The sequence below is a fragment of the Anopheles maculipalpis genome, chromosome 2RL, assembly GCF_943734695.1.
Source record: "Anopheles maculipalpis chromosome 2RL, idAnoMacuDA_375_x, whole genome shotgun sequence".
Taxonomy (NCBI): Eukaryota; Metazoa; Arthropoda; class Insecta; order Diptera; family Culicidae; genus Anopheles; species Anopheles maculipalpis.
This window is the reverse complement of record NC_064871.1, coordinates 52,837,497-52,865,300: the sequence shown is the minus strand read 5'-3', so window position 1 is coordinate 52,865,300 and position 27,804 is coordinate 52,837,497. Positions and strand designations below refer to the sequence as shown.

At 44.3% G+C, this 27,804-nt stretch overlaps 5 protein-coding genes across 5 annotated transcripts; 3 read left to right on the top strand and 2 right to left on the bottom strand.

Annotated features, from left to right (window-relative positions):
- Nucleotides 1-6,990: 6,990 nt before the first annotated feature.
- LOC126558566 (sideroflexin-1-3) lies at nucleotides 6,991-8,681 on the top strand. Its single transcript, XM_050214600.1, has 5 exons — nucleotides 6,991-7,216; nucleotides 7,357-7,705; nucleotides 7,811-7,896; nucleotides 8,226-8,353; nucleotides 8,421-8,681. The coding sequence occupies exons 1-5, from the start codon at nucleotides 7,056-7,058 to the stop codon at nucleotides 8,663-8,665; spliced, it is 969 nt and encodes a 322-aa protein (XP_050070557.1). The 5' UTR covers nucleotides 6,991-7,055; the 3' UTR covers nucleotides 8,666-8,681.
- Nucleotides 8,682-11,292: 2,611 nt separating this feature from the next.
- On the bottom strand, nucleotides 11,293-14,094 carry LOC126557819 (ran-binding protein 3). The gene is made up of 4 exons (XM_050213715.1): nucleotides 13,745-14,094; nucleotides 12,443-13,557; nucleotides 11,647-11,742; nucleotides 11,293-11,575 (listed from the first exon to the last, which is right to left on the bottom strand). The coding sequence occupies exons 1-4, from the start codon at nucleotides 13,758-13,760 to the stop codon at nucleotides 11,294-11,296; spliced, it is 1,509 nt and encodes a 502-aa protein (XP_050069672.1). The 5' UTR covers nucleotides 13,761-14,094; the 3' UTR covers nucleotide 11,293.
- Nucleotides 14,095-14,485: 391 nt separating this feature from the next.
- Nucleotides 14,486-16,287, top strand: LOC126558157 (puff-specific protein Bx42). The gene is made up of 2 exons (XM_050214118.1): nucleotides 14,486-14,741; nucleotides 14,808-16,287. The coding sequence occupies exons 1-2, from the start codon at nucleotides 14,528-14,530 to the stop codon at nucleotides 16,256-16,258; spliced, it is 1,665 nt and encodes a 554-aa protein (XP_050070075.1). The 5' UTR covers nucleotides 14,486-14,527; the 3' UTR covers nucleotides 16,259-16,287.
- Nucleotides 16,288-17,225: 938 nt separating this feature from the next.
- On the top strand, nucleotides 17,226-19,286 carry LOC126557643 (TBC1 domain family member 22B). The gene is made up of 5 exons (XM_050213494.1): nucleotides 17,226-17,830; nucleotides 17,898-18,427; nucleotides 18,510-18,692; nucleotides 18,776-18,999; nucleotides 19,076-19,286. The coding sequence occupies exons 1-5, from the start codon at nucleotides 17,256-17,258 to the stop codon at nucleotides 19,208-19,210; spliced, it is 1,647 nt and encodes a 548-aa protein (XP_050069451.1). The 5' UTR covers nucleotides 17,226-17,255; the 3' UTR covers nucleotides 19,211-19,286.
- Nucleotides 19,287-21,591: 2,305 nt separating this feature from the next.
- On the bottom strand, nucleotides 21,592-25,564 carry LOC126556893 (uncharacterized). The gene is made up of 5 exons (XM_050212440.1): nucleotides 25,309-25,564; nucleotides 23,785-25,235; nucleotides 23,061-23,265; nucleotides 22,801-22,973; nucleotides 21,592-22,739 (listed from the first exon to the last, which is right to left on the bottom strand). The coding sequence occupies exons 1-5, from the start codon at nucleotides 25,505-25,507 to the stop codon at nucleotides 21,594-21,596; spliced, it is 3,174 nt and encodes a 1,057-aa protein (XP_050068397.1). The 5' UTR covers nucleotides 25,508-25,564; the 3' UTR covers nucleotides 21,592-21,593.
- Nucleotides 25,565-27,804: the final 2,240 nt, after the last annotated feature.

Below are 27,804 nucleotides of genomic sequence, written 5' to 3'. Positions count from 1 at the left end.
AGACGAAATTGTGCATTCAACGGCATTTACTGTATTTGCATCACACTAGAACCCACGTGTATGGCCGAGAGAGAGAGAGAGAGAGAGAGAGAGAGAAAGAAAGGGAGAGAACAAAAGAGAGATGGAAAGAGCGTTCATTCAAGCTGTGTCGTATTAGGTGTAAATACACTAATTCCCATTCCCAGTCACTAACAAATGCGATCAAAAAAAATGTAAAGAAAAGAAACTTAAGCTCTGTATAAACACACAAACACAGGCAAAATACGCCCAGCATCATTGCAAAGATGAGCAGTCAAAAATTCACAAATGAAGATAAAAACACTCAAAAAAAAGGAAGAAAAAAAAAGTAAAACCCCACACCTTATAGCTATGTCTAAAAATCAAACACTCAATCATGTGTCCTCGTCGTTCCGTTTTTTTGACAAAACCCTCTAGTGTAGCCATGTGTACCACCACACCCATCGTCTGCTATAACGCGTACAGATGCTTTAATTGATTGAGCCGCGCCTTCGTCATTCCTATAGATTATGTGAGGTCTACACTGCGCTATTTAACGGTCCTATTCCACTATGAACGAATAAGTATTAGAGACAATATATACATAAAGCATATAAATATATACATATATTTATCATACAATTGAAACAAAGCCGTCACGGGTAAGGTGTAGCGAACCAGGGGTAAAGAAGATGCCCGACACGCCACACGTATACACCACGCATGCATCCAACTGTTACTGTTCTTCGTTAGGCGCGTAGGCGCACCACCATTGGTCAGTTTTAGTCAGTAATTTCCTCCGACGACGACCATCGAGAGCCGGTCCGGTGGATTGCAACTAAGGGGAAAGGTGCCCGGATTTCGAACGACCCGTAACCCGTCAGGGTGCAAGCTGACGCGGTGTTCGCAAGACTGCATTGGGCAAATTATAACTACGTTAACGATCGAGCCGAAAGCGTTATTTACATATTAATTAAAAATATATACATATAAATATAGGATAAACAATCGCTATCGCCAGAAGGGATAGGAGGAGAGGAAAAATGGCAAATGACAAACTTTATCTGCCCCGTCTGGTACTTCCAGGTATATTACGTACGATCCGATGCTACTTTACTATTATTGTTGCCCAGTTGTTGCCTAAATATTTTGTTCATTATCAATCGATAGACCTACCGATAGAAGATAGTCAAGTAGACGAACTAAGCGGGTGTGTCGGTAATTGTTAACTCGCAGCTATAGACCACATTCGTTGCATACTCAAATACTAGCACTCCAAAAAGCCACACATACAAATCGTATTCGTATGCCTGTTCATACAGTATTAGCCTCAGTTGATTGTTACAGATGATTGCTACAAAACGCACGAATTAAACCATAATAGCATCAATAAGAAAGGCGCTACATCGAACAGGGCTCGGGTCTGAACAAAGCTTTGCGAAACTTCAACCAGGGTTACCGTAAGGAATATTACTATGTGTGATTTCGCGAATCTGGTGCATTTTTTCCCCATTTGGTACACATAATTTTGCTTGGGTAAACTTTAACTTGCGACTGTTAAATTAAATCAATTCGGTCTTGCAATTGGGAGCTCTTGATTCATAGTTTCATAGCTGAGCAGATGAGTTTAAGACATCAAAACGAATTGCGATCTTTCTCTGACTGTTTTAAAATTAATTTCTTGAGAATGTGCTACATTGATAGCGTATATTCCTTAAGTCAACACATACTAATTTTAAAAGTAGAAGACAAGCAGAAGAATAATTTTGCAGAGCTCCACTCAACCTTTTTTAATTACGCTGGATTAATCCGCCGCATTAATCGTGTGCAGTATTGCGAAGACCCTGTCTCAATTATAAACATTTTTTTCTCATGTTGGTTTTCATAATTTCATGTATTTGTATTTTTTTTTAGTTTGGAATCTGCAAGTACATAAAAAGGTATAGAAATTGGTACATTTATTATATATTTGAGGATAAATCTGGTATAGCAAATCTAGCTCCAAAGGGATAAGCGGTCGCATAAGTGCATTTCTATCGATAACGTTTCAGTTAAACGATAATCATGAAAAATTTAGATTTAAATTCTTTAACAAACCACAAATTCACCACCGAAAGGAATAAAAAGGAAAAGGTACGTGGGTCACAAACTCACCTCGTAAAACCACAGCACATAGGGATTTATAGAAAGGAAAAAAAAGACACTAAACACACACACACACAAACGCAAGGATAATGTAGGAATAGCTCCGCCTCTAGATTTTCAACCTTCCATTTCCGTTTATTTCCCATATCCTTTCCGCTCCTGTGTAGAATGGTTCTATTTTTTTCCCCTACACAAGTTTGCCCAAATCGATTCAAACGTAGATGCAACAATGCACCAATGCACCGCACGCAGCTGCAAGCGCATAGGTATAGTAGAGCACGCACGCGCGGCGTAGGTCGTGTACCGTCGCCGGTACCTTATGTGTACCAGCCACGACACGACGGTTAGTCTTCGTTCGGGGCGAGATCATCAACGATTGCCATCGAAGTGTCTCACCTTAGCTGCCGTTTTGGGAAAGGAATCGTGGCGTGCTGTTTAGAACGATTTTTACTGCACGTGTGGAGCGTGTCGATGATCCACGCTGGACAGTGCTCAGACACACGATCAAAGGCAGAAAGGAGACACGGACGATCATTATCCTGAAGATGGGCTAACCGCCCCAATGGTGAACGTTTACGCCGTTCATGGTCACATCACACGTTTAGTAGTGTTAGCACCAGCACCAGTATTTTCAGCACCGTAGAACAGTTCTGATTGAAATTATCAAGCAATGAAGCTGGACGAACAAACTCGACATAATAATTGTTTAGAATGCGCCACACCACAAAAGATCGCATATTTAGAACGTAGGACAGAACCAAAAGAACAGCAACAAAAACCCAAATTCTTCACGCCAATATCAAGCATATATGTTTCAGATCAAGCCGGGCCGGGCGTCATCGAATCAACTGCAATACTGGACTCGGCCAAATATATTGTGCAAACATGCATGCAAACCGCGTGTGTCACACCGTGTGCGATGCATCACGGTCTGAAGAAGGAAACGGTCTGGCCTGGAGGGACAGCAACGGCGCGATCCTTACGATCATCGCACATTAACACACACACACAAACTTTGTGGAGTATTTCCATCGTATCGTGAACTTAGATTTTAGCGTGGCACCGTTCGAAACAACGAATCTCTAATGTCAATTGAATGCCTCGATGAAATGCTGAGGAAAAACACGGAGTGCAAAACAAATGATAGTAGAAAAAGAATACTCCGAGTTGGGAAAACCGACGTCACTCTAAATGAGTGTAGCATGGTTCGGAAGTTTGGAGATCAACTCACAAAACATCTGTCAGCTATTTTACGGTCTACATTTGTGTTTGTTGTATTAATTCTTCCCTTTAGCTACCACAATCTTCCGCCTCAGTTCCGGGAAAGGGAACAAATATTCACATGATGCTCCGTTGCGTTTAGATAAAGAAGATCGAACAATTATTATCTAGTGGCAGCTAGATGAGCTAAAACTGTCAATCAATCAATCATTCCACTCACAGTATAGATGTAAACGTTTGACGAGATACTGGGTGAGCAGGATACACCCGTCTTGCGTATCACAAGAGGACCCGATTGCCGAAAGACGACGCAAGACGACTACCCTAGAACAAAACATGATCGAATGCACAATAAGCAACTAATAATCCTGCGTTGACTTTCTCTCTTAGTAAAACAAAAGCAAGTATCACAGTATCAAAACCCTTACCCCGATGTCTACCGTCTATATATTAGCCTACTCTCGCCCCATAACACTTCGCCGAATATCCAATGTGTAGGGTGGGGGTCACATAAGTATCATTTCGCACAGAACTTGCGCTGGCAAATACTCTTAACTTTATGGTATACAATGTACATCAGACAGAAGCAGAAGAAAAGGAGTAACAAAGCGAATCGAAAAGTAAAAGAAAAGATAAAACAGCAACAACCACATAGCTATATCGTGTAACAAATGAAGAAGTACGCAAAACCCAACAGCCGTGAAGATCTTTAGAGAACTTCATTACCTACCAACATCGTACATGCTCGTCTGTGAGAGTATTTCTGTAAAATCGTCTATGTTGTTGCAAGTCCCTTTCACTCCAATTGCTACAACCAATCGTTTAATCGTTGAACTATTGCTGTCAACAAGAAAAACAACAAAATCAACAACAAGAACTAGAACAACAACTAGAATACGTGTCGAATCAGGCCATTCACCAATGGAAAACAGAACGGAACCAATGTTTTTGGCCATCGAGTTCGACCGATATTGGGAAGCGTGTTGGGAAGCAAGGACAACAAATATAAAATTATAAAACCAAAACAAGTCTAAAACCAAACAAACTGCTCATGCTATGAGATGTTAATTGTTGAAAAAGTTAAATAAAAATGTAATGATAAAATCGAACACGCTCAGTGTTGTAGTATTCTAACGGCCTAAGCTTGGTAATATGAAAGAACGACAGCAGGAATATGTCTTTAGTTAATTATTTATAATTAACTAATTAGTCAATTAGTAATAATCCCCTACAATCATACGAATTCCTTAAAGATGTGTTTGACCTCATCCTTTAAAACTAAATCTCACCAACAGCAGATAAAATTCTGATCGAAATGAAATTGCCAACAAAGTGTGCAAACCTTTTCTTGTAGCATCGCTACTTGCCACTAGATGGCAGCACATACAATATAAGAGATTTTGGACTGTGGTTGCTTTATTTGGTTTACAAATTGATCCAAAGTGATCTCCAAACTAGGTGCAAATGATAAAAGTAATAATTATAACTAAACAACTTTCTATGACATTGAGTCTAAGTATCTTCTTCTCCTTCTTCTTGGCTTAACGACCTCAAAGGTCATGCCGGCCATCGAAATGGCTTTCTAAACTGCCGATATCACGTAGTTGGTTAGTCAGTCTTCACTACGAAGGGACGATCCGGATAGGATTTGAACCCCGATTCTGCCGTTCGATGACCGCGCCACTGTACCACCGGGCCACCCCAATCTAGTCTAAGTATAAGTTGTCCAAAACGTTACCTATCTTGGCTCAATGGTCGACCTGGGCCAAAGGTGCGCGCCGGTATGCTGGTTCTAATACAGCCCGAGGAAACTTTTCCTGTCGCTACTGTCGAAACTAGGACTATGTCGACACTCTGGCTAGACACTCATGATCCTATTGCCAAAATTGCCTTAATAACCATTAATACGGTTCTATTCAATACAATTTTGGCACAGTAGTGCCTTAGTTGGCAGATTTATATCTATTGACAAAAATCAACAGGGGTGCTACATTTCATTAAATATTTTGACCCCATCCACGTGAACGGAAGACGTAGTGGTAGGCTTCGCCACAAAGACCTCATGAGCGGTATCGAGAATTGTTGGACCAACCGAGGACAACAAGGTGGTTTTAGCGTTGTAAGTTATAAGTTAGTTTAAATAGTTCAACATTTATGGATGGTAAAGGTGACAGCGACGCAGAACTGGGGTTCTAATTTCATCCGCACCGTTTCCCAGTTGTGTCCATTCAACTACGTGGTATCGGCAGTCTAGTAAGCAATTTGACAGGAGGTGTGATATATAGGCCGTTAAACCAAGAAGAAGAAGTACAATCTTTGTGATACTTTCTATTTCTTATGAACGAATCCTGGGTATATGAGGTGTCGAAAACTAAGGATGATCATTGAAAAAAGGAAAGGTTGAAGTGTAAAAAAATGAGAAGAAAAATGAAACTGTGGATAAGTCAGCCCTTTGGAGGTTACTGTTAGGTTGAATCTGCTGACCAAAAAGCAGTTCCTTATGAGCTCAGACTCTTTGCGAACTCGAAGCCCCCAGCTGCGACTCAGTTAGATTGAGAAGCGGATAGAGCAGCCGCGTGGGGCCCGGTTCGAAAGCGGGCTCTGCTTGCAAAATTGGTTGTTGTAAATTCTGGCGGATGGAAAGGATTGTTGCTCGATTGAGAACCCCCTCGAGAACACCCGTTCACACGATTATAGGCTTCTGCCGCTCACCGTTGAACCCGGCTCCGTACATGAATGATTTTATTTTAAAGTGTGTTCAAAGGAGAAATTATATTTAATATTACTTTTGCTTTCACTGAAGTTGCTGACAAAATTTAAATTATTTATTTTAAATAAACACTTCTCTCTTCCAATATCAAAATACTCTTATTCAGTCATAGGTGAGAATGAGACAGCAAATGGACTGTACACACTGTCCTGTTTGGGTCATCACGCACTTTGCTTATGTCAAACGCTTCAATACGCACCGGATTTGAGCTGTGTGTAAACGAGACTTTAGTGTTTTCAGCGAAAGAGATGCATTTAGGAGAAACTGCACTCCTCTTCGCAAAATTCATTCAGTAATTGATACGGTAATTTATGCGCTCCTTTTAAGCAATTAGATGTGTTGTACCGAAACTTTAGCTAATCTTCACCCTTTATTATCTGTCAAATCATAAAAAAACAACAACAAAATCAACAAACCGAACCCGTCCTGACCACTGATAGCAAAAACAATCACCGCAACAGACTATCCGGACACGAAATCAGAAGCTGTCCATCTTTTGTACACTCCTCGCACCCCTGTTGTGTAGAACAACTTTACTGCCGCCGGTCACCGGGTCCAGGTTTGTGGTGGTCGGAATGCTAATTTAATGTTGCTGTACGAACGATGAGCGTGTGCGTGCCGTTGGAAACGTTTGTACCTCTCAGCCACACCGTAACCACTCGTGCTTATCAGTGAATGCCAGTAGTGAAGAGCACCAACAGTTAGTCCAGTAGTCCCAAAAGTGAACGGCAGCTTTGACCACGACCGAAACGTCGTTAGTGTTTCAACGGAATTCGCCACGAAAGGTGTGTGTGCAGTAGGAGGGTAGCATCGCCAGGCGCCTACTGAGATTGTCCCACCGCATCACCTTCCCTGTTAACCGGGCTTACATAATCATCCAATCGTTTTGTACTGAAAAACTTGTCACCTCTGCAGTGTTACCATGGCAATCGAACTACCTCGCGTTAACCTAGACGAACCGCGCTACGACCAAAGTACCTACCTGAATCGTGCCAAGCATTTCCTTATCGTGACGAATCCACTGAATGTCTTCGCCACTGAGGAGCAGCTAGACCGGGCTGCCCGTATTGTGCGCGACTATCGGTAAAGAACCCTGAACACTGATCTGACCTCCCGCTTGTTGGTGGCGTAGTTCATGCTTCTAACGCATGCATTTTTGCTTTGCCTTCTCTTGGTTGCTTCCGGGTTTTCCCTTCAATTTGTTTCTTTGAACTCTGCTATAGCGCCGGCAAACCCGTCCCAGATGTTACCAGCGTCGATGAGTTATGGAGCGCCAAATATCTGTACGACAGTGCGTTCCACCCGGATACGGGCGAGAAGATGTTGCTCGTTGGTCGCATGTCGGCCCAGGTCCCGATGAACATGACCATCACCGGGTGCATGATGACGTTCTACAAGTCGACGCCCGCCGTCATCTTTTGGCAGTGGTTCAACCAGTCGTTTAACGCGGTGGTCAACTACACGAACCGTTCCGGTGCGTCACCGATCAGCCAGGAGCAGCTGCTGACCTCGTATTGCATGGCAACAGGTGGCGCCCTGGTGACTGCACTTACGTTGAATCGTCTCGTACGGGTAGGTGTATTTCGCATGCCGTCATCCGGGGGATTCCCTAATCTTGGCATGTGCCCCGCGGCAAGCATCTGTTGAGCATGAACGAATTCTGATCATTCCTTTCAGAACGCTCCGCCACTGGTCGGACGACTCGTGCCACTTGCCGCTGTAGCTGCAGCCAATTGCATTAACATTCCGCTGATGCGCATACAGTAAGTATATGTTGCCAACGTCTCCCAGACGTGTGTTGTTGCATCAAATAACGCTGAGAGCGCACCACATACACATGTGGTGCTTCGAGCATTGGTTTCACGGGAAGGCAAAGAGACATGGCAAAAAGGCAGTTCAAAAATAGAACCGCTAATGACGCGCGAAATGGGTGGTGTGTTAGGGGTTAGTGACAATGTGTCTTGACATTGGCTGAAGACTCGTTATTTATGATTCAAAAAAAGATTGCTTCCACATGTGTGTCGAAGGAGATGGGAGCAAACTTGGAGGGTCAAAATTGCGTTTTATCTTTTTTCCTTTCTCCTTTGCTTAGGGAAATTAAAAACGGCGTCACGCTGCTGGATAAGGATGGCAATGAACTGGGTCAATCGGTTCGTGCAGCAAAGGAAGGCATATCCGCCGTCACTTTCAGTCGCATCCTGATGGCCATGCCTGGAATGGGTAATATTTTATTGAACAGCTTTTTTTGTGTTATTTGTTTTTAAATACGTTTTTACCTTTTTTCCAGTCTTTACACCGGTGCTGATGAATACGCTCGAAAAAAGAGGCTTCCTGCGACGATTCCCGTGGGCAAATGCCCCAATCCAGACGCTCTTCTGTGGCTTTTGTCTCACATTCGCCACACCACTCTGCTGTGCCCTGTTCAGTCAGAAGGCGTCAATCAACGTGGCCAGCCTCGAGGAGGATTTACGCGAAAAGCTACGCAAAGAACGTCCTGAGCTGGATGTTGTGTACTACAACAAGGGTCTGTAGATCGAGATCACTGCTGACAAGGAAACCAATTGTTTGCCGTTTTCGGTTAGATCCGCGTTTGCATTTAGTACAATGAGCTTTTATGTCCGATCGGTTTGGATTCGTGTTTTGCACGTTATTCGACTCACCACACTCCACTTGCTGCCATATTATTGCGTCAATCAAGACTTCTCCTTAATTTGTAAGCATGATGCCAGCAGCAGCCCCTACTAGAAAAAAAAACAAATAATTACGTGTATGTGTATGTGGGGGTGCGTGTGCGCGATCGTGTATGACAATAAATGTAGGACACTTATCTTCGTATACTCTCAAACAATCAAGCGTCTGTTTATCTCGATGGTGTGGTAGATTGTTATCATTATATGGCACAAATATACGCCTGGCTGTAACAAAAGGCAAGCATCCTTTTTAGTCGTGTTACTAGCTTTTCTGAAAGAAATGTCAGCTAAATCGGATTGGTTGTAACGAATTTTGGTTACCAAGATCAGGTGGATTGGACATTTCATGATAATGGCACCGGACGACTCAGTCAATACAGTCTTCAACGGCGAGAAATTAAAATGAAGTATTGGCGTTCAGTATTAGACAAAGTAGGCAACTACCAAGAGTAAAATCAAAGTAGTCATTTGTTGGATCGTCTCATACCCAAGGAGATGTATACAAGGTGGGCTTACAGCACCGATGAGGTTGTCATTCAAACGGGTTTTTACCCGCACCAAAATATTTACAATGACTTGTCCGGAAGGAATTTGTGATAATTGAGAGACCCCGAAAGTGTCGTATTCATCACTAGAACTACTAATTCACACGTTTTCTGTGCAAAAACTGAATGGACTGCATCCGCAAAGAATTTCAATTTTTAAATTAAAATGGTTCTAGGTGAGCCCACCCCAAAGGGTTTTCGATAATTCGAAAGGGTTTTATGGATACTAGGATGGATAATGTGTGATTCTACAGTCATGCGTAACAATCCAATGACAACATCCGGGCAATTCTATGTCTCACAGATTGAATCAACAATATACCTGAACCAATTAATGTCTCGGTGAAGTTGTTTGTTATATCCTCGAAAACTCTGGCCATACATCTCCTTGCTCATAACTGTTATAAAAGCAGAGTTTTCTGTTATGGTGATGATTTCTTTAGTTTTAGTAAGTTTTAGTACATCATTCGACGCGAATGGCTCTTGTAATATTCAGTAAACATCCCTTAGTTAGTAGTCGTCGTTGTTCTTGTACTATCAATTCTCTCTTCTTGGACAACACGCACACGCAATTGATTTAATATGTTTCTTCTTTATTCTTCTTTATCCATGTGTTTTTGTGTGTTTCTGTACGGTTCTAGAATTGGTTTGAGGGTTTGCTATAATAAATCCGTAACACTTCCTTCGTGCGCTTGGTTTTGTTCACCTCTTCACGGAAATAGTAATTCGAAACAAAAGGGCCTGAGACGATGATTCGCTGGCAAATGGGACTAATTTTACATTAGCGTGAGTCTCATAGGGCACAGAACAATCTGCCAAGGTCCAACGGAAAGGACGACGAAAAGAGATATTTGTATTAAAAAAACACATAATTTAGATATAGCTTTAAAAAAAACCCTGAAACATGAATAAAGTCCATTTCTTCCCCCTTATTGACCACGATTGGTGAACACATGGGCGCTCATAAACGCCGGTAAACTCTTTTTTTTTGTCACTATATCCCGCAAACAATCGGGATTGCTCTTTTCCAATTTCACACGTTCAAGTCGCTTAATCCCTTCCTACGGTTTCGGTTCAAGCCAATTACTGTTCTATCCACACTTCTCTTTTCTATAGCTAAGCAGTTCACGTTGTTTTACGTTCCATTTTCACAGTTTCGCACATTTTTCTGAGAGATGCGTTAGTTGTTTTATTACAGTAGGACATCTTTTCAACAAAAAAAACTGAGTCCAAGAATTGTTTGCCGTTTAAGAAAAAATACCATTTCCACACAACAATTGTATTTTTTGCTTTGTTTGTCCCGTGCGTATCTCGTATCGTATCTAAAAGTGCGCTTTTTCACATTATTTGCTCTAACCATTACTACTGCATCCTACTTGCTTGTTCGTACAACAATGTTGTTAATGTTCTGTCCGGTACTTGTTACGCTTTCCTGAATCCGTATCGTCCATCGTACAAGTACTCTCTACTACCTTTACAAACACGCTTTTATTTTTTTTTACTGTTTTTTTTTTAGAGAAGTTCAGATTAATTTAGGTTTTTTTTCTTTTATTTTGAGATATCTGCGTACTTATTTCCCTTTTTTGTTTTCTATCGATTTCACGCGCCTCCTTTACAGTCACAGTCAGTAAGTTTCCGATTGCTTTGTTTCCAATTACTGATTAATGCCCAAACACACACAGAAACACTGAAACTAACGCCCGGGAATTTGCCAGAATGATGATAAAGAAAGAAAATCGTTTTCAAGGAACCGCAAGAAGCGCATCGTATCATCTTAAAGTTTAGGAAATCGCGCAGAGGTGCATTAGAAAAACGACATTCATAGTACGACAACATGGGAGAAGAGTTTCAGAAAAGAAGCGGTCAGTACACACGCCACAAGACAGTACACGGGGGATGGCTCGCCATTCTTCTTTACGTCCCCTTTAAGAGGAAGGCGGTGATGACGTTATGCTGGACCGTTTCTTCGGACACGGTTCCTCCGCGTCGACGCTGGTAGCTAGACTTTCCGTGTCCACCGGCACCGGTATGGTAGAACCATCGTCCTCCACATCCGCTCCGTCTATGCTGGCGGGATCGATCGGAATGACGGGTGGTTTGTTGTCGTCTTTGTTTTCCTTGGCCGCTTCCAACTCGGCCGTTTGTTTTGCCGTTTCGATGCGCTTCGACAGCTCTTTGTGGAGTTTCGTAATCACATCTGGACGGGACTGTCGGGTTGATAATGTATTGCGATTAAGATGCATTCAAGAAGTATATCAAAAGAAGACGCATTACTTACCATCACAAGAAATACTTTTATCTGTCCAGAGCTGTCGATCGCTGTTAGACGTAGACTTTTTTGACTCGGTTGTTGTGCGACCATGCCGGACCATACCTGGAAGTATTGGGATAAAAGGCGTTGGTAGTACAATTCATTTAATTGGAACGATGATTGAAGACATCATACAAAAGACAAGGATGCACAAGACACAGGACCATCGTATGAAGTACCCTTAAAATCAGAATCGTACCGCCAACGTACGAACCACCAACATCCACCATTCCATCCACTTATCCAGCAATACGTTAGTTAATTAGGAATTTTATACTCTTTAGCGCATTTTACATATACTTTAAAGGAAACCTAATATACAAATATGTTGTTGATTAACATTGATCTCTGCTAGGTCACATTAGAAACATTCGCGGACAACTGACTAGACGAATATTGAATGAACATCACTGTTTTTTCCAGATGATGAACGAGCACCTGCGAGAAAATAGTATAAAAATTCTTTCTAACGCCAACAACATGCCTTTTCACCAGATTGATTCGATTATTTGCTTGTTTTAATTTCGGTACCGAAGCAGGTAACAATTTAGTTCCAAAAACCGTAATCCTCATGATGGTCTGTATATTGTTCTTTTAAAAAAGCACTTTAGACATTTGAATATTTTTTGCTTGTCGAAAAAGTTGTAAAATGTGATCAATCTCGTTATGAGGATGAGGAAAAAAGGCAGAAGTTGAGAGTTAAAAAAAAAGCAAAAAACCTTAAATTCAATTAATACTACCAATTGGAATGACCCTCTCTTACCTTAGTATTGATCAAAACACGCAGATTTCCGGACTGTCGAAACACGACGCGAGATTCATTGTTGTCTTTGTCGTTAAGTCTCAGCGTACCGTGGCCACGTTCCTCCCAGTTGGACTTGGCAAACGCAAACAGCTTGCAATTGATTTCGACCACATTCCGCTCATCCTCCTCGCCTGTGATCGTTTCCACCTCCTCATACTTGCGCTTCAGAGCACCCCGACTTTCCTCATACCGGCGGGCCGCTTCTTCCAGACTTTCGCGATCCTTTGGCTCCCGGCTGCTACCGTCGGATGAATCTGATCCTTCCTTGTTTCCGGGTGTGGTTCCTGTTGCGTTCGGTCCTGAGCTAGCCGCATTAACCGTGCCACCGCCAGCCGCACCACTTTCTCCCGACGTGGCCGCAACACTTGTAGCGAACGAGAAGCCGGTGGTCGGTAGATTGTTGCCACTGGTGGCGTTGTTCAGATTTTCTCCCGTCACACGTTCGTGCACGTTCTGACCGAACACGAAACCGCACGAAGCTTCACTGAGCGTCGATTTTTTTACGTTCGCGAACAGATTCGATTTTGGCAGGGAGGCACTCTTTAGCTTTGCCAACGGATCGATATTGTTGCTGCTGTTTGCGTTACTGTCACCGGCACCGTCCCGATTTTCGGTGCCCGATTTGCTACTTTCCGCCGAGCTGCCTTTAGCGTCCGATTCCGATGGTTCCTCTTCGCTAAACTGCATCTTCAGGAAGGGATTTGTGGAAGCTATACCGACCGCGTCGTTGCCATTCTTATCTGCCGCACCATTGCCTTCTTTGATACTGCCGATTCCGCCAAAGGTAAGCTGTGATGGTTTAAGCACGCTCGGTTTCAGGTTAAAGCTGTTGCTCAAGCTGCCACCGGTACCACCGACGGACCCGGCGAGCGAAGGGGACGATGATATGCTGTTGCTCGAAGATGATCCACCACCACCGCCACCGCCACCGAGAAACGATGACCCGCCAAAGGTGGACTGTCGTAGGACGCTTGATTTCAGCTGGAAGCTGGACGGCTGCACCACACTACTCGAGCCATTGCTACTGTTGGATTGCGATGATTCTTGCTCCTCATTCAACATGTTGTCTTCTCCTGTTTTGGAAAGATAGGCAGAAACACCGAAATTGTCGGATGAAAACAATGCGAGCAATCACAGCACCCCAGCACCGGAACAGGGTTAGTTATGGTTAGATTTGTAAGAATATAGGCTTCCCGCAAAAAGTGTGCTCGCCGAACTCTATAAGCTTATCCACTCCCGAAACACATTCGCCACACTTACTTTCAACATTCGCCATTCGCCGTTGTACAGGATAGATTTCTTGCCCTTAGGTCTCGGGGGTGGTGGAATCTTCCAGGATGTTTGTCCTCACGATTAGGGCTGGTGTTCGTGTACGCCACAAAGTTCGGCAATGCGTGTTTGTGGTGTTGCCAGTGGTAAAGGCAAACAGCGCTAGAGTTGTTGCGAAACCGCAGACAATGGATAATGATAAAAAGTACTGGGGGAAAACGTTTTGTCAGCATCAAAACCGACTTATTCCACACACCAATCGTCGTCAATCGCGCACGCACACACAAAACGATCTCGAAGCAAGGAAACAGAGGCAAAGTGGACGACGCTGCACGACAGGCGGAACCCGGAATCATGGGACAGATACGAATGGCATTACGTGAAGCAAATATTTTTTAAATATGCATATTCTACATCGTTGAGGATAATGTTAATCGACAAAAAATGTTATTGAACGAAAATTTCACCGAAACTTGAGATATTTTGATTGAAAAACTCATCCAAAAATATTCAATTTGCTGAATTGAACCTCATCGAACGGTGAAGAACAGAACCCATCACTATAACCATTGCCCCAGCAAAAACATCAACAAAGTCAATTCTAGTTGGATTTTGAGCTGCCAAGAGGACATTTTCTTTTTCACATCAACAGACGGCAGGCTGCTGCAGCGTCGCAAAAAAACAACTTATTGTGTACATTAACTTGATCCTTATCGGTGCTTGTTAGCTTATCCTGGTTTGCAGTTTATATGCGGAAAGGATAACGCTGGTAGTATGTCGCTATCCACGGTTTTACCCGCGCCATCCAATCCCGTTTGGGATCGGGATGATGAGCGCAAAATGAAGACACCATCGATGGGCGCATTAGTGAGTGCCAAGGTTGCAGCACCTCCGTACGGTCAGCGCAAGGGCTGGATACCGCGCACGGATGCTGACTTTGGCGATGGAGGTTCCTTTCCGGAGATTCACGTAGCTCAGTACCCGTTGGGTAAGAAAGCAATGGAAGATGCGTAGGTTTAGAATCGAATCCATACTAACTCTCGTTGACACACAGGTATGGGTGCTCCCGGGAATGCGTCCAAAAAATCGAACGCACTTGCGGTGCAATTGGATCAAACTGGAAAGGTGAAGTACGATGCAATCGCTCGGCAAGGTCACGCAAAGGACAAGATTGTGTACTCGAACATAAATCAATTGCTTCCGGCGGAAGTGTTAGCCGAGGACTCGGAAGAACTGCAACTGCCTGACCAGGAGACGATCAACGAAATAACGGAAAACACACGCAAAGCATTGGAAAAGTTGACCAACCAAAAGATTGTATCGGCTATGCCAGTGAGAGCCGCCGAAAAGCAAGCACCAGCGCAGTACATCCGCTATACACCATCCCAGCAGGGCGACGCATTCAATTCCGGTGCAAAGCAGCGTATCATTCGCATGGTGGAAGCGCAAGTAGATCCGATGGAACCGCCCCGTTTCCGTATCAACAAAAAGATTCCCCGCGGACCTCCTTCACCCCCGGCACCGGTACTTCACTCCCCAACCAGAAAGGTTACAGTGAAGGAACAGAAAGAATGGAAAGTTCCACCGTGTATATCCAACTGGAAGAACGCAAAGGGCTACACCATTCCGCTCGACAAACGTTTAGCTGCCGATGGGCGTGGATTGCAGCAAGTGCACATTAATGAAAAGTTTGCAAAAATGGCCGAAGCGCTCTACATCGCCGATCGTAAGGCACGCGAAGCTGTCGAAGCTCGTGCACAGCTCGAGAAGAAATTGGCCCAAAAGGAAAAGGAAAAGAAGGAAGACATGCTTCGCCAGATGGCACAAAGGGCACGTGACGAACGGGCGGGCATTCGTCATCCGGATGCAGCTGGCGGAGAGGGCATTGCTGCTGCTGGTGGTGGAGGTGGTGGATCATCCACGACCGATTTACGCGAGCGTGATGAGATCCGTGCTGAAAGACATCGGGAGCGAGCGCGCGATCGCAATCTTGCTCGAGCGGCACCCGAGAAGCGTTCCAAATTGCAACGTGAACGTGAGCGAGACATCTCCGAACAGATTGCGTTGGGAATGCCAGCCAAAACGAATCTGGCAGGTGAATCACAGTTCGATCAGCGCCTGTTCAACACCTCCAAAGGTATGGACTCCGGTTATGGGGATGATGAAGCGTACAACGTGTACGACAAACCGTGGCGTGAATCGGGCACCCTTGGACAGCATTTGTATCGGCCAAGTAAAGCAGTCGACAACGATGCTTACGGTGCGGATCTGGACAAGATCGTAAACACGAACAGGTTCGTGCCGGACAAAGAGTTCAGCGGTACAGATCGTAGCGGTCAAACCGTCCGCCAGGGCCCGGTACAGTTCGAAAAGGAGGAAGATCCGTTCGGTTTGGATCAGTTCTTGTCGATGGCCAAGAAAGCACCGAAACGGAAAGAAGATTCAGCGGCAGGGGCTAGTGGTAGCAGCAACCGGGACAAGGATCGCAAGAAGCGTAGAGATTAGATGGACACCGATTCATCACCGAGGATCGCTCGGTGGAGTAGCTGTATGAATTGAGTAATTTGAACGGTAAAATTGCTATTAAATAAATTTTAATTGATAACGGAATATTTCTACGGGTACCGCAAATACTTCTTATTTGTTTTTCATGCGCAATAATGAAACAGATATAATTTAAATTAAAAAATATAAACGGCATATTCTCCATACATCTTCCAAGGCAGTCGTAATTCCACACGTGTACCACACTCTACGCATCGTACAATTCGACTCTACACTATAAACGCATCAGAACGATACTGAACTGTCAAATGACGATGGAATGCCAAAATAAAAAAAAAGAAAGCAAAAAACATTGTTTCGTTTGAAACAATTTGCCGAAACAATTGTTCCGTAGCAGGGCCCGTACACTAGTGCTACGTTTTATTTCTTTTAATTTAAATGCTTCTCTAAACTCGCTAAACGGTTTCGTTCCACCGGAATATGGTCTCGTTTACCAGGGACCCGTAATTATGCGTGTAAAAGAAGGTTGCATATAGTTCGGTCGTCGGTCGCAGCCCGTGTTGGACAATTCTCAGCTCTCGGACAAGATAACTGTGTAGCTCCCTTTGTCATTCATCATCACCATCATCATCCTCCTTCTTCTGCTACATTGTACGACAATGACCCAGCCCCTATCGGGTGGCAATAGAAGAAGCAGACAAGTAGATAAAACTGTGCATGGTTTGTAGCAGCAGCAGTTCGAAGTGCTGTCACCGTAGTGTACGTACGTCGTCTTCTAATTAAATACCGTCACAGGTCGTGGTGTCTTCGCTGATATCCCGGAAGGTCATTAGCGTGCATACTTTCATGTTCAGCTATTGGTATTTTACTTACGGCAATATTTGACACACCGGTCAAACCAACAATCTCGACGTGACCCGATACAATAGTGTTTAAAACCACCAATAGTGTTTTTAACCAATTATCGCAATTTGAAGCCCTCAGCTGGGTGGGGGACATGAGTAGCAGTAGTGCCAGTACTAGTACTGCCGGTGGTACTACTACTTCTGCCGATGGTTCCACATCCTCTTCGTTTTGGCGCAACAACAGCCGTACCATACCCGGGCGACCGACAACGGTCGGGTCTGGGCGCATCGGGAGCGGCCGTCCGATCGGATCGAGCTCGTCCGGTGGAAGCTCATCCTTTCAGGACTATCAAGACTCCGTGAGCGATGCGTGGGATTTGGGCGACGATGAATTTTGTATCATTTCCGGCGTAGTGGACACGCGCATATCAAAACGAGCTTCACAGACAGCGGCATTGAATGTGATTAAAACTCACAAAAGCGGCACTGCTTCCGGTAGCGTTGTTGGACCCAAACCATCATATTATGTCCGCTCGGACGTGCCGGAATCAAGTAGTGCATCGACGACAGAATCGGGTCGGATAGTGACAGAACATCCCGACGAGGAAGGTTCGCCCGTAACGGCTGCCTTGCGAATAGAACACTTAGATATCCAAACACAGCCACACCAACAACAAGGCCAACAGCAGCAGTCCAACGATGGGATGGGATACGTCAACGATCAGCGGTAAAAGGAGCGGCTAGTGTAACGATTGGTCACTCAAACTAATCTGCTTGCTTGTATTTTATTTCAGCCTTCGCCAACGGTTTCATGCGTACCCGGGACGACCTCAGCTGCTAAAACTCTCCTCCAACGTCGCCTCCAAGGATGTGGAGTGTGAATCGAAGTACGAAAAGTTTAGCAACATTCTCGAAGCTCCCCTACTAAACCTGATTGCGCTGAAGGAGCTCAGCTGGTCGGGTGTGCCGCGAAAAATGCGTGCCGTCACGTGGAGACTTCTGTCCGGCTACCTTCCCACCAGCCTGGAACGCCGTCAAACGGTACTGGAACGGAAGCGTGTCGACTATCGGAAGCTGGTGCAGCAGTACTTCGATGCGGACAGTCGAGACGAAAGCCAGCAGGACACTTACCGCCAGATACACATCGATGTGCCGCGCATGAATCCACATGTGTCACTGTTTCAGCAGACGCTGGTACAGGAAATGTTTGAGCGCATACTGTTCATCTGGGCCATACGGCATCCGGCGTCCGGATATGTGCAGGGCATCAACGATCTCGTAACACCGTTTTTTATCGTCTTTCTGCAGGAAGCTGTCGGAGCGGGTACGGGTTTTTTTTTCCACAGAACGATCGGCGATTTGTTCTGCATATCATAATCGCTTTTTTGTTTTATATTTGTAAACAGATAAAGACCTGGAGCAGTGCCAATTGGGTGACCTCAGCATTGAACAGCGAGACATTATCGAATCCGATTCGTTTTGGTGTTTGTCCAAATTTCTCGATTGCATCCAGGATAATTACATTTTTGCACAGCTCGGCATACAGGCAAAGGTTAATCAGCTGAAGGAACTGATACAGCGAATCGACGGTACGAGATTATTTGCCTTCGGCCATAGGACCATAGTACTAATGTCTTTTTTTTTTATTATCTTCACATCGGCTTCCCAATAGGAACGCTTCACCGACATCTGCAGCTACACGGTGTCGATTATTTGCAATTTTCTTTCCGCTGGATGAACAATCTCCTCACACGGGAACTGCCACTGTACTGTACTATCCGTCTTTGGGACACCTATCTGGCCGAGTCGGACGGGTTTGCGGTGTTTCAGCTGTACGTGTGTGCCGCCTTTTTGCTGCACTGGAGAGAACAGTTGCTTCAGGAGAAAGATTTTCAGGTAAGCTTACCTCATTCTGTAACGATGTAACGGAATTTTTGAAACAAATTATTCGATGAAACACACACATACACAGGGACTCATGCTGTTGCTGCAAAACCTGCCCACACACAACTGGATGGATTCGCATATCGGAGTGCTGGTGGCGGAAGCGTTTCGCCTTAAGTTCACATATGCCGATGCCCCCAAGCACCTCGAAGCCAAAAGTTGACCCGGATTGACGCTGGACGGTGGGTACTATCACAACTACTGTAGAAACTATTTGTACAAGTTTATTTGAAACGATTGTGGCGCGACCAAACTGCCGGGTGCCGGGTGTACGAATAAAAAGAAAGATTCAATCCTCTTCGTAATGGTATTATATAAAAAAAACGAATAAGGAACAAGTGTGCGATAAAATATGCAGGAATTCTTGTAGAACAAGAGCTGCTTTTTCTACTTTCTAGAAAAGAGGGAACAACAGGTCAAAAGAGGACAGGCGTGCGATAGTGTGGATGCATTTCCTACTGTTTTTTATCAAAACAAGAAGAAGAAGAAGATAAAATTAATATCGTTATATCGATCTCTGCATGAAACAAGAAAATCATCGAACTCTCAGCAACGTTTATTATTCGTACCTTATTTTTTCATTCAGAATCAAAATCTGATCCCTATACACACACGAAAATCGCCAAGGCAGAGGGACAGACGCACAGTGAAAACATCGAAGGCGGGTGAGAACAACTGAGTGAGAATGCGAGAAGAACTGAAAATGAAAGAGGTGGGTCGCAGTAGTAGTGTCGAGCAGCAGCAGAAGTAGCAGGAAATGCAACCAATTAGCTAATTGTAAGAAAAGTAACGAATAAATCAACCTATATAAGGGACATCCCGATAAATATAGTGTGTTCTGCGTAGTAAAAACCATGCCAGTGTAAAGAATTTACAGCATCTTAAGGCTCATTAAGAAGTGTTGAACACTATCGTTCATTTCCGTTAAGAAATACTTCAACAATTTTTTTTACTTTTGGAACGCTTTATACTGCACTTTTAAGAGGCATGGACCAGATTTGAAATCTTTTCAAGAAAATTATTCCATGGCTTGCTTGTATTAACTCCAATACAGTATATGATCTCAAGGGCAGTTAATGTGTCCAATTCTCTCACGAGAATTGCGAGTTCTTTGGAGTGCTTCACGCTAGATTCTTCGGAATCGCAGGAGTTTGTGAAGCCCGTAGAAGGCAAGATCACTCCGAAAACAATGTTCCTCAGAAGATCGCAGCCTAGGTTGTCCGAAGTTACGATTGTTCCAAGGTAGCCGTCAACGTCAACCTTATCAGGTGGGTAGATAAGTCTTAGTCCTAACCACGATAAAAGGATTTTTTTGGCTAAACTCAAACTCTCCTAGAGCAAAGGAGCGTTTATAGCAATCAGCTAACTTTTCGATGCCATTTTTTAAATATAGTTGGCCAACTTCATCATTGGGCCGCTATTTCTTTCCAGATAGCATTCATTTGTGGTCTGCGAATAAGAAATAGCTGGTTTTCTGTTGTATCGTTCATAGTCACATATCAACACAAAAATTCCACTTAATTGCAGTTTGAATACTACAAGCCACCCGTTGTTGTTTCTGATCGATTGTGACACATGTTCTGCTATCCTGTACTGCTATCTCCATCAATGCTGTTTTACAGTTATCCAAAACCATTTTATGGATTTCTAAAAAATATTCTGACGAAACAACGTCTTTCGAGCGACCTCTGCGTTTTGAATCGGATGTATCGCTACGACCTCTTTTAAACTCATAAAACAAATGTTAATGTTTGTATGTGATTGTTTAGAGACCGGATAAAACTTTTTTGACGGTTTTATCCATGCTTTGCACTATATAAGAAGTTGGTCCACTCAAAACACTACAACTCACGATCTAATCAACGGATAGCTATCAAAATCATGTATGTGTATGTGTTTTGAAGGTTGGCCAAAACTGACAAAAAAATTAATTCATTTTTTGTGCCGCAATCTATACAACAAAACTACAACTTATCTACCAACCTGTAATTATCGTGATCATAACATACATCAAGCAAGTAGATGTTTTGCCATCATCATATTGCTCTTCACCGGACAGGGGAGCAACTTGGCTCAGCAAACTGCAGAGTCCGTCCCCTTGGCTTGTCTATCCTCAATTTTAAGTATTCATTGTTCCAACATTTGATGTAAATTTGAAATTGCTTTGTTTTTTGCCTCATTTTTTTCTCCAGGCTTTCTTAAATTAGATAAAAGAAAACGGCAAATGAATTTTACATCAATTCTGTTGAAATTTAAAGCAGACCGGTAAAGCGCTTCGTTTCGCTACAAACTAATTCTTTACTAGTAGTTTGTCATCATTGACTGATTCTAACACCAAATGCAGTAATGTGAATGCGTCTGGGCAAGGATGAGTTATCATCGATTTTGTATTGTCCCTCGTAGCAAAAAAAAGGGGATGCACTTTTCGGATCACTTCACTATTTGTGTTGCACAATATTCATCCGTGCTAGAACATCCGTACAATAACATTAAAAACTACCATTTAGCAAACAGTATTCTGCTCGATGATAAAAAATAAGCATCCCTTAATAACAATCCGCATCATTCACTTCAGCCGCATAATACGAAAACAATACGTCGTCCAACAGCGAGCCAAAGCTTTCGGTATTCTCCAACCATCGCTGTCGGCTGGCAACGATCGCGGATAGATCGAGTGTTTGCACGCGACTCAAAAACTCTTCCGCACTGACGGAAGCAAACTGACGGAATAAATCGGCATGCCGGAGAGACTCATCGCATCCACAGTCGTCACCCGTTTGACGCCCGTACGCGGTCGCTACGGACGTCATGTGCGGATTGTACGTTACCGATAGTAGATTCATATCGTTAAGGTTCACGATCGAATCAATGATTTCATCCGCATTGGCCGTACTGCACGCTACGTTACCACTGTTGTAATCGGCATCATTTCGTCGCTGTTGTCTCGGAGGTCCAGCTATAGTGCTGCCCTGCTTGGAAGTTGCCGTACCCAGATCAGACGCTTGATGGGTCGGATTTTGCGAGTGCAGTACACCCGCTTCCATAGAAGATCGCTCCGGCGGTTTTACTTCCGAGTAGTTTGTATCGATTACAGATAGCCTTCCGGATGTGGATGGAGCTTGCTGGCCTGCAGCGTTGGTCGCTAAACCTGGTGCCATTTCGGAGCTTGACGCGGATGTTGTTGAAGTGTCTCCTTGCGATTTAGACGCGAGGTCGTGATAGTAGTCGAGAAAGTTGTACTTGTTCAAGTATGACATCAGCTTATTGATGATTGCGATCGTTTCTTTCACCACGCCCAAATCACAATCGTCTTCAAGGCAGGCAAGCAGCACCCCTAGGCAACCGCGCAGTGACAGCTCATTAAGTACCTTCATGAGGCGTGTTTGAATCTCCCGATCGTTAAGGGTAACGATTTTCTTGTGCTCTTTCGAGAACGTTACCGCCGGGAAGGTGCCGTCGATCATTCCCTGATGTTGAAACTGACGACACATGACAAGGCGCCAAAATTGGAGCGCATTGATCTTCACCTCCCAGTACAGATCGTTCGAGGCAGCGTGCGATAGAACGGAAAATACGCTATCCAAACACGCGGGTTGTATTTTATGATTTGCGTAGATTTCTTTCACCGTGTTCACTGCTTCACGGCGTACCACGCCTTCACTTTCACTGTCGATGACCTCAATTAGGTGATTCTGAAAAATTAAGCGATCATTATTATGCTGTTTCGGTTGGGCATCCAACATGCTTTACTACCATTAAGGACAGCCGCGATAAAGAATGATCCCACAGTAAACGAATCTTGACCATGAGCGTCAAACAGCGGAGGGCCGACGCACGCACATACGCTTCGGTATCGTTCTTGGCCGCAGCTTCCACCACCGGGATGATATCACAATCGAGAATGTGCTTTTGAAAAGCGGGAAATTCTGAAAATACAATAAGTATTAGTATTAGGCTGTTGATGGCTTGACAATCTCAGATATGTATACGAATGCGAAGGGCATCATCCTTACTGATTTCCGAAATGCTGACGATCGATGCAAGCAGCTCAAGGGCCGAATCTCGCGACTCCCAGCTGAGATCGTGCAAACGTTTGTATATTATGTGACCCACATACTCTAAGCCCGAGCCAGATATGTTATCCATCAGCAGAGCAAGATTCGGTGCCAGAAAGTGTTCGATGGAGGTTTGCGTAAGCTTGAGCGCCAATACGACGAGCTGTGGAAGAGAAGAGTTTAATGGAAGCGTTTAGCGGTTTTGACCTCGGGATGGAGATTAACAAGACAAAAACCAAATTGACGGTGGCACCACCAGCGGCCCTGCTAGCAAATACTGTAGAGCTGTTCACTTTTGACATTACAACCTCAGAAAATGTTGGATTATCGTTTTTAACTACACTTGGACTAACCCTCAATCTCTTTGCTTAAATGGGATTATAATTCCACTTGGACCTTTCCCGACAGTGAGGACTGACTATCGCACTACGTGGAATCAGCAAGTCTAGTAAGCCATTTGATGAGCAGCGTGATCTAGTAGGTCGTTAAACCAAGAAAAAGTCTCTTTGTTACGTTTCCTTCGTGGCTTCTTCAACATTGCTCTGTTGCAACTCGAATAAAATCGTTCGTCGATCCTTCAGCTTGGCTCTTTAAATTAAATATAATTCGCCATCTATTTGAATCAATATTGACTCTTTGTTCCGTGATGTTTCCGAGGATCTACTAACTAACTATTGCTTACCCTTGGCGGAAGGTTCGGGTTGGCCAGCAGGTTCAGCATAAAGTTCACGATCGCCGTCGATTCGATGCACTCCTTCCAGGTAATTTTGAAATTCTCGATCAACGACATCAGCCCATTAATTATCGCCGACAGCAGGTTCGGTTTGCTTAGCATAAGATCCGCCTTACCAAACGCACCCTTTTCTCCCTCGACCGAGCAGCACATGTCGGGTAGGAACTCCTTCAGCAAATACACGAACGCTTGAAACGCGATAACAGCCCGCGGACGCGGTAGCTTGTGGGTGGTCACAATGCCCTGAATCGATTTACAGGCCAGCTCGGTGACGTTCAGATTGTACGCCTGGAAAATGTCCCGACAGGCGTAAATTAACCGGATGGTAAACTCGCAAGCGATGTCGTACAGCTGGGTACAAAACTTTTCAATATAATCCGGCAAATCTTTCGTCGCAAAGCATTGCATTTCGTACACAACGGGAAAGAGCTGCAGCAGTAGTATTTGATCGCCGAATCGTATGCTTTGATTCTTAAGCACAACCTCTTCCGGGGCACGATCGCCCAGAATACGCCACAGCGAGTGATGAGTTTCCGCCATCAACATCACATTTTGTACGTTACCACGCCGGATGGAAAAGTTTACGTAGTTTAGAAAGTTGATAGTGTACCGATCGAAGGTCAGATCAACGGCCAGCGTATCTCCTGGCGGTATTTCCATTGTGCACAGCCGGGCACAGTTGGCGAAAATGTGCGTTTGCCAGATTTTCGCCAGGTACGTATGGTCATGCATGGTGTCGGTAAACTTCCAGAGATTTCGCTCGAACTTGTAGGTGTAGAGAATGAAGTACGCCACCCGGGTGCGTTGTTTCGATTCGATAATTTTGCGAAACAACGTTTGCATCAGATTCAGCAGTGGAGAAATAATCTTCTGCGAGTTGTAATCGTTCACCAGCACGGCATCATCCTGCTCGGGACTTTTCCAAACACAATCGATCAACGGCGACAGTATCGTGCGTACGATCTCCTTTACCTCCTCATAATCACCCATCGCACAGAACCGCTCCAGCACTTCGTAGATGAAGAGCGATGTTTCGCGCGTTATGTAGATTGTTTGATAGCCATTATAGTAATCGAGACAGATGCGCCATGAACCGGACTGCTTAATCCAAGCCATGCCCATTGCGTGGCGCGAGATTGCTTTCAGCACCAGCACATGGCCCAGCTTGATGGAAGGATTTTGCATCTTTCCATTGCGCTGAATACACTCCTGGAAACGGTCCAACATACGGCTTCCGTTTTGGATACGCGAAAAATCCCACTCATTCTCCACAATCATTGCCAGCAGCTGTAGCGTGAAGGCGGCAATGTCCGTCGAAGGAGGACGATCACTTTCCCACTGTTTCAGCATGGTTTCTAACCATTGAAACACTTCCGAAGATTTCACCAGCTTCCGATGATCTGCAAACAATGTCGAAATGGTGCATTGTTGTTAAGCAATCATTCGATTCAGTGATAACGATGTGTAATGTACCTTCACAATACTTGCCGGACAGGTGGCTGATAATCATTTCCAGATACACATCGTTGTTAATCTTGAAGCTGCGGTTGAGAAACGCATTCAGCACCTTGTGAAACTTTTCCTGGCACGTGTCGTCCGCACGGGGCTGGTGATGATCTTGGTCCATTGCGGTGGGATTCGACGGTGCAGATGAAATGGTTTCCGTGGCCATCGCTAGCTCTTATCGCTATTGTTTGTTTCAGTTGAAATGCACTTGTCGCCTTTACGCAAGGAACTGCAATATCACCATTTTTAGGATGCAATTCCGCCTATAAGTACACTCGTTTGACAAGATATGCAAGGCACTAGGTGTGTGTGTACAAAATCATTCGTAAAATACACAAAATCTTCACTAAAGCCAACGCAAGCCTTCCAAGGAGCGCGGAAAGAACCAATGCAAATAATCGTGTTTTCGAAGAGATTGTTATGTTATGACAGCCGTCAGCTAAACAGCATGTGACAGTTCGCAATACGATGCAGCAAAATGCGTTTTAGTTAGGCAGGTTAGTATGAATCGCAATGACAGATGGCATCGCGTAGAAAAAAAAAACATTTGCTGTCCTTTTCCATTTTGAAATTAGAAGTATGATTACTTTTCAGAAATGAGAATTGTCTTGTTAAATGCAAATTCTACAATAAAATGTGTTGCAACGGACTGTATTACCTCTTCATGCTCCGCGGAAAAAATGATTGTGTCTTGTGGTTGTCAAAATGCAAACAATATGGCCGCTTGGGCCAAATCGGCCTGCTAACCGGTCCTATGCTCACATTGATTTTAAACTTCGCTGGAAGCAAACAAAAAAACAATATTCTGTATGCAGCTGCTGTCCGAGGAAAAAGTGCGTCTAGCAAAAGTAATTTCTCTCTCTCTCGGTGTGTATGCATTTCTAGCAAATTCTGCACTGATCGTGTTTGTGTGATGATTGTAAAACATAATAGACCGCGATAACGCAGTGTTACCAGAAATCCGGACGGATTTTCGCCATTTAACTGCATCGCCATCGACATTCGAGCCTTTGTGTGTGTGTTTTTTGGACCTTTGGCGAAAGAAGGTCGCAGTGCTTCAGTTTGTCGCGAGGGTGTGTGTAGAAAACGTCGTTTGGAGCATTGCTTTTGTTTCGTACATGGTCGTTCGTAGAACATGCCTGCATGATGATTGGGTTTCTTGCTGCTGCTTCGATCTATGTTGACCTCTCCCCTTGGCTACAGCTACTACTTCCGGTGGAATTGTGCAAATGGTGAAAATGTAGTATCTGTTTACGGTTCCATCCGCGTCGGAGTCCTCTTCCTACTCCGGTAACACCCCGTCCCAAAGAAGAAGTCTTATCGCTTTTTTCCGTTCTTTAAAGTCCGGTTGATTTAAGGGGCGAATCGCGCAGTGCGGTGATTCTTGTGCTGTCTGCTGTTGTTGCCCTTCCCTTCCTGTCCGTTTTCTCCAACCATCTGTACCCGCTGCTTGTCCGGTGTCGTAGTTCGTCGGCCTCGTTCATACTCCATTCCGCTTGGGCACGGGCACGCGCGACAGCAATCTTCTTCGCGACAGTGTGTGTGTGTGTGTATGAGCGAGAAAGAGAGCGAAAGAGAGTGAGCGCGTATGCGAACGGAGCAGCGCACTAGCAGCAATAATAGCACAAACAGCAGCAAACAGCAGTGCGATAGTGCCAGCCGCTTTCCGAAACCGAAAAGGGTGCGAAGTGCGACAAAACGATAGCGCAGAGGGCTTTTCTCTTCAGGGTGAGAAAGAGCAAGAGGTAGTAAAGGAGTGTGTTTGCCGGGATGAGTTTTGTACGTGTGTGCTTTCGCTGTAGTGTGTTCAATGGAAATTGACAATTTGTGTGGTAAGGCTGCAAATGTGAAAAGAAAATCCAAGGCTCAGCACCCCAAAGCGAAGTGCAATTTTCCACTGGTGGTCATGTCACACTGCTGTACCAAATGAATGAATGCTGCGGTTTGCTATTTTCACGGAAAATTTCTTCTCGCTTTTCCGAACGGGGTGGAATTTGTAGTGGAAAAAGTGTTTGCCCACATTTGCGGTGCCTACTTTGGTCTGTTTGGTCTATGAAGCGTGTGCGTGTGTGTGTCCATGAAATAAAAGTGCGATAGTGCACCACACTCCTGTGGTTTTGGTGATGGCTATTTTCGGCTATGCTAGTTTTGATGCGCGTACAAGTATTTGTGCAGTGTAGCATCTCCTGTAAGTGCGAGCGTGCGTGCGTGCATTTTCCGTTTATTCACGCCCTACTATAATACGCCGGCATGTTGTTTCGGGTCCCCCCAATGTGTCATCATCACCTAAGCGATTTCCTTACCTTTCCAATGTGCGCGCGTGTGTGTGTTGTACAGTGATAGTTTAGTGCGATAACCGAGCCTATTTTATTGTATTTTCTCCAGTTCCGAAGCATAAAGTAAAAAACGATGAAATAAAAGGTGACAGCCGGAATCGATATTACTGGTGACATACTCGCACTA

Bases quoted from the DNA above. Each gene is read 5' to 3' on its own strand.
- LOC126558566 (XM_050214600.1), top strand. From the start codon at position 7,056: ATGGCAATCGAACTACCTCGCGTTAACCTAGACGAACCGCGCTACGAC. The intron at 7,217-7,356 runs GTAAAGAACCCT...ACTCTGCTATAG, and splicing joins CGTATTGTGCGCGACTATCG to CGCCGGCAAACCCGTCCCAG. The intron at 7,897-8,225 runs GTAAGTATATGT...TCCTTTGCTTAG, and splicing joins ATTCCGCTGATGCGCATACA to GGAAATTAAAAACGGCGTCA.
- LOC126557819 (XM_050213715.1), bottom strand. The intron at 11,743-12,442 runs GTAAGAGAGGGT...CAATACTTCCAG, and splicing joins GTGTTTTGATCAATACTAAG to GTATGGTCCGGCATGGTCGC. The intron at 11,576-11,646 runs GTAAGTAATGCG...TCAACCCGACAG, and splicing joins TAAAAGTATTTCTTGTGATG to TCCCGTCCAGATGTGATTAC.
- LOC126558157 (XM_050214118.1), top strand. From the start codon at position 14,528: ATGTCGCTATCCACGGTTTTACCCGCGCCATCCAATCCCGTTTGGGAT. The intron at 14,742-14,807 runs GTAAGAAAGCAA...GTTGACACACAG, and splicing joins CGTAGCTCAGTACCCGTTGG to GTATGGGTGCTCCCGGGAAT.
- LOC126557643 (XM_050213494.1), top strand. From the start codon at position 17,256: ATGAGTAGCAGTAGTGCCAGTACTAGTACTGCCGGTGGTACTACTACT. The intron at 18,428-18,509 runs GTACGGGTTTTT...ATTTGTAAACAG, and splicing joins GCAGGAAGCTGTCGGAGCGG to ATAAAGACCTGGAGCAGTGC. The intron at 18,693-18,775 runs GTACGAGATTAT...GCTTCCCAATAG, and splicing joins ACTGATACAGCGAATCGACG to GAACGCTTCACCGACATCTG.
- LOC126556893 (XM_050212440.1), bottom strand. From the start codon at position 25,507: ATGGCCACGGAAACCATTTCATCTGCACCGTCGAATCCCACCGCAATG. The intron at 23,266-23,784 runs GTAAGCAATAGT...TCTCTTCCACAG, and splicing joins ACCCGAACCTTCCGCCAAGG to CTCGTCGTATTGGCGCTCAA. The intron at 22,974-23,060 runs GTAAGGATGATG...TTGTATTTTCAG, and splicing joins CGTCAGCATTTCGGAAATCA to AATTTCCCGCTTTTCAAAAG.